The 10,175-nt window shown below is 44.0% G+C and overlaps 2 protein-coding genes across 2 annotated transcripts; one reads left to right on the forward strand and one right to left on the reverse strand.

The window, feature by feature from the left end:
* Window positions 1–1,136: 1,136 nt before the first annotated feature.
* Window positions 1,137–2,228, forward strand: uts2r4 (urotensin-2 receptor 4; the record flags this gene model as incomplete). Its single annotated transcript, XM_083933960.1, has 1 exon — window positions 1,137–2,228. The coding sequence occupies one exon, from the start codon at window positions 1,137–1,139 to the stop codon at window positions 2,226–2,228; it is 1,092 nt and encodes a 363-aa protein (XP_083790086.1).
* A 1,593-nt stretch (window positions 2,229–3,821) lies between these two features.
* On the reverse strand, window positions 3,822–10,030 carry lgals2b (lectin, galactoside-binding, soluble, 2b; the record flags this gene model as incomplete). The annotated part of the gene is made up of 4 exons (XM_083935871.1): window positions 3,822–3,968; window positions 6,395–6,566; window positions 6,712–6,785; window positions 9,977–10,030. The coding sequence occupies 4 exons, from the start codon at window positions 10,028–10,030 to the stop codon at window positions 3,822–3,824; spliced, it is 447 nt and encodes a 148-aa protein (XP_083791997.1).
* Window positions 10,031–10,175: the final 145 nt, after the last annotated feature.

Genomic DNA, 10,175 nt, shown 5'->3' on the forward strand with positions numbered 1-10,175 from the left:
CAGATTTCCTGCATCATCAACTTTAAATATTAATTTTCAGTAAAAGCAAAAACGTAGCTGCTAAATACTCCTTCATCTCCGCAGAGAGGGCAGGTGTGTTTATAAAGTCTTATATGTTGTGGAGATCAGGCGTTCAGAACAAACTAAATGAAAAACGACCTCTAAAACAAGCAGAAATGAATAAATACGCCCCTTTCTTATTTAGGCATAAGTGTGGTGGGTGTCTACAGAGACAGCGGACCTGAGGGGCCCGAGAGGAATACCTCCTAAATCTATAGGCCCGTGCTAGTTTTTCACCCTGGTGAGAAAGAGGGAGGAGAGCGAGCTGGAAAACTCCGACAGACACAGACACAACAGCCTTCTATCGAACAAGGGAGTCAAATGGACCCGAGGTTCATCTACTTGAATCATTCATGGGGTAACGGCGGTGAGGCGTTGACACGGATCGTTTGGATAAAGTAAATGGTCAGCATTAACTAAGTGTGGGTGCAGGTAGAAATCTAGAAGAGAGAATACGAGACTGGATATTATTGATGATTCAACCTTACTTGGTCCGAAAGAAGTCAACCAAAAGTGGACATGTACAGATTTTTTTGTTCATCTACTGAAAGTGACACAATACCCACAAGGAGACTCTTCCTGGAAATGTCAGCGACTCGAGTCCTGCTCAAGCACACCTCGGCGCAGCAGGAGTTTGTCGCCGGACATTTTGAACGCAGTTTGTCAAGTTGAAAGGCGACTCACCCTCCGTCCTGCCGTCCTGATTCTGCAGAAATATGGTATCATGGCTGTGCTGGGACCTTATTTATGGGGATAAGCGCGACAAACCACAGGAAGCTGCGTAGTCACTGAAGCTGCTGGCCAGTCAGTGCTCACTTACTCTTAGTTCATGTTGTTTCTTGGATTTTGCAAAAAATCTACAGGTCTTTAACAACATTTCAAAAGGAGTTATGACAAGAAATGATTGTTTTTTACCTGGATTGTGTGTGGGACATTTCTCAGCTGCCCTCTTCAATCATAGCATGACATGTTAACCTTTTCAAATTGAACGCAGGAGCTAATCGTCATATAGCACTGTGTAAATTGGCTCTTGAACATTAGAGCCTGACCTCTGACCTTTGATTTGTGAACCTGCAATGAACTGCACTCCTAATGCCACCATCACTCCACAGCTGGGACTTGTCCTGAGCCCAGGGGCTGGAGATGGAGGGTCCCAGGAGAGTGGTGGTGGTGGTGGTGGTGGAGGAGGAGGAGGAGGCAGCGGGGGCCTTTGGGTAACGTTCCTGCTCGGTGCCACACTGATGATCATGTGCGCAATGGGAGTGGTGGGCAATACGTACACACTCATCATTACGCGCTCAGCCGCTTTGCGCCGGACAGGTTCCATGTACGTTTACATCATCAATCTGGCTCTGGCAGACTTGCTCTACCTCTCCACCATCCCCTTCGTGGTCTGCACCTACTTCGCCCATGACTGGCTGTTCGGCGAGGCTGGCTGTCGCATCCTACTGAGTCTCGACCTCCTCACCATGCATGCCAGCGTCTTCATTTTGGTTGCTATGAGCCTGGAGCGCTACCGTGCCGTGGCAAGGCCCTTCAGTGCGCACAGGTCTTCGTCCCGTAAACGAAAGCTAGCGGCAGGGATTATCTGGGGGTTGGCTTTCCTGCTGACACTTCCTATGATGGTGATGATCCGACTGAGAGAGGGCAAACCAACCGCCGCTGGTTTGGTTAAGAGGATCTGCTTCCCTACCTGGACCCCTGAGGCCTTCAAGGCTTATATCACTGTCCTGTTTCTTACAAGTGTTTTAGTTCCTGGGTTGGTAATTGTTGGGCTGTATGTGGGGCTAGCTAGCCGCTACTGGGCAGTGCAGGCTAGCTTAGGCGGTAGCAGCCGGTCTGCCCGGAGGAGAGGACTCAAACAAAAAGTTGTATCAATGATCTTTAGCATTGTAGTGGCCTACTGGGCCTGTTTCTTACCTTTCTGGGGGTGGCAGCTAGCCAAACTGTTCTCCCCGGAGTCTCTCAAGGCTTTGTCTCCAGCTGCTCATAATTATGTGAATTTCTTTGTCACATGTCTGACCTATGGGAACAGCTGCATCAATCCATTTCTTTACACTCTTCTGACCCGGAACTACAAAGATTACTTGGCCCAGAAAGGTCAGTCGGTGGGTTCAAGCAGAGCTGACCCCGGGTCAGCTGTGACCACGCCGCTGCAGGACCTTTAGTGGATGAATAAGTTATCGGACACTCAAGCGACAAAGTGTTACTGACTGCTCATCAGCCTGAGAGAGGACGTGTTTTTGGTTCGAGTAAGTTTGTACAAAACTTTGTGAGGCGCTTGCGATCTGACGTGTCACTTTCTACAAACTGTTTAATGCTGCAGACATTTCCGATGCGATGCTACACAGTTTAACCAGAGCTGTTGAGGCTTCAGAGAACTTCAGCGCAGCAGGCGGATGTTTCCTAACATGAACATCTGACTGCAAGTCTTCTGGGTTGGAGGGCAAACAGCACAGTGTCAGTATTTTATTTGTGTTCTTTAATCTAACACTCATCCCCATGTGTATAGAACAGATACCTGTCTACCAGTCTCCAGTTCTGCCTTCTTGACATCAATGATTTTTTGACAAATACATGTTCGATAGGAACTTTAAACTGATGTAATGGTTTAAATTATCGTCATAGTTCATTAGTTCACAGTAAAACTCTAAAAACTCTGATGGATGGACACTGGAATCAGATGTAAAGACCTGCCTCAATGTTTCATTTACTCTCCTATTTGCTGTCCACCTTGCACACACACATGTAAACGATATTTCATCGTCTCGCAGGGAATGTGGTCGCGTCGTGCCACATTCCTCAGCCTCGAACCGCAGCTTCTTTGAGTCCTCCTGCAAATTGTCTCTGTAAGAATGTACCTCATCCCACCTCTGCTGTATATCACCTCTCCTTTCGCACGATCCTGTTTTATCCTCTATCATCTGCTCTATTCAAACAATGTTAACATTACAATTTTCAATGTGGCCAATGTCTGATATCAGTTACCTATGGATGAACAGGGTATAATGCTGGTTTTAACCATTTTAATTCCATTAAATGTGTGCTGACATCTCTTTCTGGATGCTTTAAAACATGCACTGATTACATTATATCACGTGTTTCATGCACTGACGCAACAGCTTGTACAACAATGTGATTTAAACCTTAACTGTCCTCTATGAATGCCTCCAAAGGTGTCACTGGTACAAAGTTATTGCTGACAGCATGCAGGGATTTTGATATTACTGCTCAGATTCAATTCAAATAGTAACAAATATGAATGGGATCAGAAGTAGGACTGTATATGAGGATGACCTAAATCAGAAACTAGTCTTCAAGTTGAATTTACTGATTTAGGTAAAAGTGTAAATAGTACATTTGTTTCAGCTTATGATGTCTGGGTTTTATGACTGCTGCATATAGAACTAAAAGAACACACACACATACACACATGCGTGAAACTCATCATTATAATTTATAGTGTGTGTGTGGGTGGGACAGAGACGCTTTTCTTTTTTTTCCACAACATTTATTAACAAACCCAATGACTGGTGAGATGTCAGACGTCAGAGAAGATGTGCTGTGGCTCCCTCTTCAGGCCCTTTTCTCTTATTACAACATCAGCACTCCTTGTTGGTACAGTGTTATTTTCTCATCGGCCTCAGAAGGAGAAAAGATTAATAATCAGGCCTGGGCTCGGTAATCTACAATAGAGCATAACAACAACAACACATAAAGGTGGACGGGTCGTGAGTCGAGGGTTAAGAGGAGTTCAACTTCTACTTGATCTTGATGCCCACGATCCTGGCGTCACCGCTGACATCGAAGTACTTGTACTTGACGTCTCCCAGTCGATTGGGGAAGTTCAGCATGGAGCCGTCGGGAAGCTTCATGTAAAACTGCTCATTGTTGAAGTTGACGTAAAACTGAAATACAGAAGACGTGGAGGGGAAGAGGAAGCACGAGTTATCTCTCAGTGTCACGTTTCAGTTCGTTTCATACGACGCAAAAGATAAGAAGACATGTAGGTAACAAGGATGACTCGGATAGACTATCTCTCTCAGCGGCTGTAAAGTTTTATAAACCAATAAACTTCCTGATTGGAGAGCTCAGCGTCTGTTGACTTAACAGTGTTACAGCACACACACACCAAGCCCGCTAATAACCTCCGTATGGCGAAAGACATCATCACATTTGAGCTTGAGCCAAATTATACAATAAATACAGCACAGTATCATCTGCAAATGATGTAGTTTCAGTTACGGCGTGTTACGTCTGCGTGTGAAATACAAACACCCAAAGCAGCGTTGAGCCTTTGTTGTCTAAACCAGGGGTCTGCAACCCGCGGGTCTTCGGCCGCATGCGGCTCTTGGGCGCCCTTTCGGTGGCTCCCTGTAGCTTTGCCAAAAGATAAGATGTAAAATAAAATAAAACATGTTGGTTTTTTTTACAAAGGAGACAATCAGTCAAAGGGAACACCTGTTATCTTGGAGTTGGAGGTAATTTCTAAAAATATATATATATTATGTGGGACTAAAATATGCGTCACATCCTTCGTCTATGGCCCAACGCCTTTCCCTGCCGGTGGCTAATCTTGAGTTTCTCGCATAACGGCGGCTCCCTGTATGCCAGATATCGTCAACAGTTTTCTTTATTTTCGTTTTATATTTTTTGTATATATCATATAACTACATATAGACATTTATAAGCTGCGACATCAAACATGTTTTGCGGCTCTAGACAAATTTTAATTGATGGCAGAAGGGGCCAAATGGCTCCTTTGACAGTAAAGGTTGCAGAGCCCTGGTCCAAACAATGATAAAACCATAATAATGCCACTTAATTATTTAAAAGTCATACCACTTTGGCCTCTGGGATCAGATTTGCTCCAGGTGCTGCACAACGTGATGTCAAATGTTTGAATTAATACTTTCTAGAGCACAATCTGGAGCAGCATTTGTGCCGTCACAGTTATCTTTATGATTCTTGGAAAACTGAGACATTATTGTAGTACTTTATTTTACTGGGGAATTGAACAGATGTGCATTTGGAGGGAACATTAAACGTGCTAACGTGAGACGATAACTTGAACAAATAACCTGTTCGCAATCTTACAAATGAAAAGGTGAAATGACGAGCAATGACACGCACCCTGCCTCTATTTAAAGTACTCGGGGGTTTTGTTGATACAAGCTTTCTTGTTCTGGTATGAGTATCAATTCAATTCAATTTTATTTACAGTGTCAAATCATAACAGAAGTTATCTCAGGACACTTTACAGAGTAGGTAAAGACCACACTCTATGACTTATTTATGATTTACAGAGACCCAACAATTCCCCCGTAGAGTACAGAATCAGTATCTTATGGTGACTAATGTTAGTTATTATTACATCTATATAAATGTAGATAGATATTGCTGTGTAACTGACTTCACTGACTCAGTTTACTGACTGTGATTATTCTCTTATTTGGATTGTTTGAGCATTTACCAATAGGCTTTAACGGTCACTTGTGGCAAAGGTTGTGTAGTCTCACTTTAATGTCAAGGGTACACAAGTCTTCCTGTAACCTCGTATGTAAAGGTATAGTCGTGTTCAAAATCCCATACTCACCTATTATTCATACAAAGTGTGATGTAGAATTTATTAAGTGGATTTTATGAATGCGAGAAATGCCCGGATGTAAACTTGATTAGCAAGAATTTTTAAGTATGAAACATGCCCCAAAATGCATTGCGATTTTTCAGTGTCCAAGGGCAGATTGCGATAACCGGACTCCGCCAGATGGATTGATTCGCGTTTGCTCAGCAGATCCATCTGGGAGCTCTGGTTTGTAGATCTTTTGGGAAGGGGCGAAAATGCTGGTTTCTGATTGGATAAACCATCTGTCTATCACCAACATACGGGCCGAATCAACCAATCAGATGACTGAAGCGTGTGACGTGCTAACAGCGTGGAGGCAAAGCTCAGAAAGGAAACAACATGTGGGTAAAGGAGATTTTCCCTTTGTGTTGAACGTGAATTTACGGATCAAAGGCCCAATTTCAGGAGCCCGGTCCATATTCAACAGAAGGATCCAGAGAACAAAGAGTTAGTGAGCGGCTTGCTCCATAGCTGCTCAACTCATCCGTGGAAGCCGCCATTTTGTTTACACTGAACAGCCTCGTTTCGTCACTTAAATAAGCCTCAAAACCAACACTGATTGGTTCGGTTGCTCTGCAAACTTCTCCTGCCGCACGTTACCAAACTGAACTGAGAGTGAAATACAACGGAGCTCAGAGATAGGACGGGCTCACGAGGCTTTGGTATCAGACTACAGATAATAGACGCCCTCACACTCTCCCAACGCACCTTGCACTCCTCTCCACGCATGAAGGGGAAGTTTCCATCCCGGTGCTCATCGCCCCAGCTTCCCCCAGACAAGGAATTGAAGACGATGGTGTTGGTGTCACCGCCGCAGTCGAAACGCGGGTTGAAGTGCAGCGCGACGTTTTCAGAGTCGTGGCCGATGTTGATGGCAAAGCTGCGGTGGAGGCAGGAACACAGAGTTCAAAGAGGGTGCAATGAAAAAGGGAAGAAGGGGATAAACAGTAACCTATCTCACAAAGTACGCTACATCAACTTCCACTTGATCAAACGCATCCACGTCTGTATTAAGGGGAACTTACGAACTGCAGTCGTCATCGGGCCTGATGCGGATCTTGAACTCATTCCCCTCCTTGAATGTCATGTCCTTGACTTTCTGCGAAGGCAAACGACAAAGAGGAATGAGGGATCTGACTCAGACGATGGATAAGTCTGAGCTTAAATGACATCTTCATAGATTTAAAGTGACACTACCGAGGAAACAAAGGAATTTACTATTTTTACATGAGAGCATTTGTAAAGCTAGTTTTCTTTTTCATTGTAATACAACTAAAGTTCAGTGCAGACCACCAATCTGGGGAGAGAGGAGAGCCTTTACATGAAGCCCCATGTGAACTATCTACTGATCGGTTCCTCGTGTTCATCCTTCCTCCTTCCTGTTTTGTTTGTGAAACTAAAGTGTGCCGACACATGGGTATCAATTTGTGTGTTTATCTACAGCATGGGTGTCAAAGTCAGGGCCCGTGGGCCAGATCCGGCCCGTGAATGAATGATCTTGGCCCCCGGGATGATATTTGATTAGTATTAAAAACCGGCCCGCACGCCACAGCCGCCTGCTGGAGTCTTTCATGCACCAAAACTACATTACCCACAATGCAACGGTAGCCCGCGAATTCACTGCAGCGTCGCAAGTGGGCCGAGATTATTCATCAGCATTCAGGGCAGATGTCAATTTACAGAACCCCCCCCCCCCCCCCAATAACGGCTAAAGGGAAGGTGGACGATGAGAACAGCTTGTTTGAAGCACATGTTCACAAAGCTGTGCGTCTTTATCTTGATATTAAGGAACATGTTTTATTTTTATTTTTTGTCTGTTTGCCTGTTTGAAAATGTTTCCCTTGAAATCACTGACAGAGCCGTACAAAAATATTGGATTATTCATTTAATCATTTAATAAAATACGGTGCACTGTGTTAGGTCTTGGTTCAACAGGTTATATGCATCATTTTAATATGTTTTAATAAACATTGAACCAGTCCGGCCCTCGGCTTGTAGCAAATTTGTTTTTTTGGCCCTCTGATGTATTTGACTTTGACATCCCTGATCTACAGGTTCCAAAAAAGCTTTGGCATGTAAGAGATATCTTAGAGACACACAGATAATTATGTGTTTGGTGGAGTCTGCTGGGAGAATTGATGATCACAGGTGTTCTCGTTTTAGCTGTCGATGATCGACCGGGGTGGAATATTGAACCCTTGGCTGTAAAAGTACAGAAACAGGAAGGTGCCGTATTTGTTCAACGACATGTGATGGTCATATAGAGACTGTAAAACGACATAAAGCCATAAAAGACGCCCACACACACGGACCTTTTGCCGCCGTACATCTGCACACAGGTAGGATAAAGGTGTGGTCGTGTGTGTCTATGTGATGGTTAAAGAAAAGGAAACGGCAAACCTAATAAAACACCTACAACTGATTTTAAAAGGCTGCACAAACAAAAATCATTACTGCGTATCGGGAGTTTTCTTCAAAGCCCTGTTCACCTATTCAGTCAAACAATAAATCTCATTCACTACGCTCTCCTCCCAATCTATAGGGCATCGACTGATCTGAGTTACACATGGACTTCAACACCCCGGCTCCTATAAACTTGTCCCACACCCATAAATACTTCAGTCTGTGCAGCCACAGTAGATCCAGTCATGGGTTATCCCTTATCTCAGATCAATACTGGTTTATTATTGACTGCACAGGCAGGGCGTTGGAGAATAATTAAGTCTAGTTACACTGCATTAATCCCTGTGGGGGGTTGAGTCATCCTACCTATACCGTGATACCGTGTGTGCAGCAGTGTGCAACATCTGAGCACGTTGCTTGTCGTCTACGGCAAAGGTATTTCACATATTATTCTATACCGTACAAGACGTGCGTGTCTCACATGAATCTAAAAGGGTCCGTTTGACTTCTTTACTGTGAGGTGAACCAGTTAACTCAGCCACTGTAACCACAGTGACGGTGAAGTGAATTACCAGGGCAATAATACATGTTTTAGATCTAATGCTACGGTTTTGATCCGCACGTGTTGATCACATATTTCTGTATCCCTGGATTGAATATTAGTGATTGACAAAATACTCAATGAAAAACTACATCTGTTGAAACATAAAGAAGCTATTAATGCTGCCAAACCCTTGGTGACGTTAACGCAAACCTCTTTAACATGCACCACTCAAAGGCAAACAGCAGGACACGGTAGATCTCCCATGTGTGTATTTAGAAAAGTATTGTGGCCCATTGAACATTAAAGTGAGATCAAAGCACATGGCAAGTGTGAAGTTGGAGAAACTTCAACGCATTCTTGTTCTGAGCCTGTACCATACAGCAATTAAGGACTAACAAGATAGGTATTAGGTATTATTTTAGTTAAAAGGGGACGGTGCAATTTCATAAAACACATGATTACACATGGTTCAAAAAGCCAGAATTAGCTAGAAGGCTAGTTTGCATGTGTAGTCCCCTGGTCAGGATGTGAAAAGGCAACAAAAATGACAGATTAAAAGAGGAAAAGAGAAGAAAAAGCAGATATTTGTCCTTGTGCAGAATGAAGAAACATCGTATGAATGAAGCCTTTGCCCCCACTCACCATCTTGGCTGTCTTCAGTGGGCTGTTCCTCCAGTGACAAAGCTCTGCAGGCAGGTGAGTGGTTTATATCACGGTGGTGACGCTGGGGGAGCGGGGAGCGACCAACCAACAGGGAGAGGGTTGTTAAACATGACACATATCCACATGCTTAGCTCGGCAGACTTTGGCTTTTTCTTAAGGTCAAATGCTCCTCGTAATGAACCACGTTAACGGCCACTTATTGACTTCCTTTGTCAGTGTCCTCTCTCTGTGTGTACAGAGACTTTTGCAGCCTGTATTTAATGCACTATAACTATTTTGCTTCTATAAACATGTGTCTGAGATGTATTGTTCACAGCTACAACTTACTTATGTATGTGACTGTGGCTCAGTGACAGGGTCATCCTCCATTCGAGAGATTGGTGGTTCGATCCCCACCTCCCCCGGTCCACATGTCGAAGTGTCCTTGGGCAAGACACTGAGCCCCGAATTGCTCCCCGTGCTGCACATGGGTGTGTAAATGTGGTGTGAATGGTTAGATTAGATGGTCTGTAGATGTCTACTGCCATCAGTGTGAATGGGTGAATGTGACAAACACTGTGAAAGCGCCTTGACTAGTCAGAAGACTTGAGTGTTTCTGTAAAATGTCACATTTTATACTTCAGTCTAGGTGGAGAAGTCCTTTGTGTCGTCGCTCACCCTCCGCATAATCTGTCCAGTACCATAAAACAACAGTCTGATGTCTGTAGATCCATCTGGTCCGGGTGGGACATCATGGTCCTAGGGGCTGAAATATAAAGGGTGATATGGTCCCCACAAATGATGCTAATATGCCCCTAACAGCAAATAAAATATCATAACTCTTGATGTAATCGCCACAATGGCATCATACTCGGAATAAATACTAGTAGTGGTAACATC

This window comes from Echiichthys vipera (assembly GCF_963691815.1).
Source record: "Echiichthys vipera genome assembly, chromosome: 2".
Taxonomy (NCBI): domain Eukaryota; kingdom Metazoa; phylum Chordata; class Actinopteri; order Perciformes; family Trachinidae; genus Echiichthys; species Echiichthys vipera.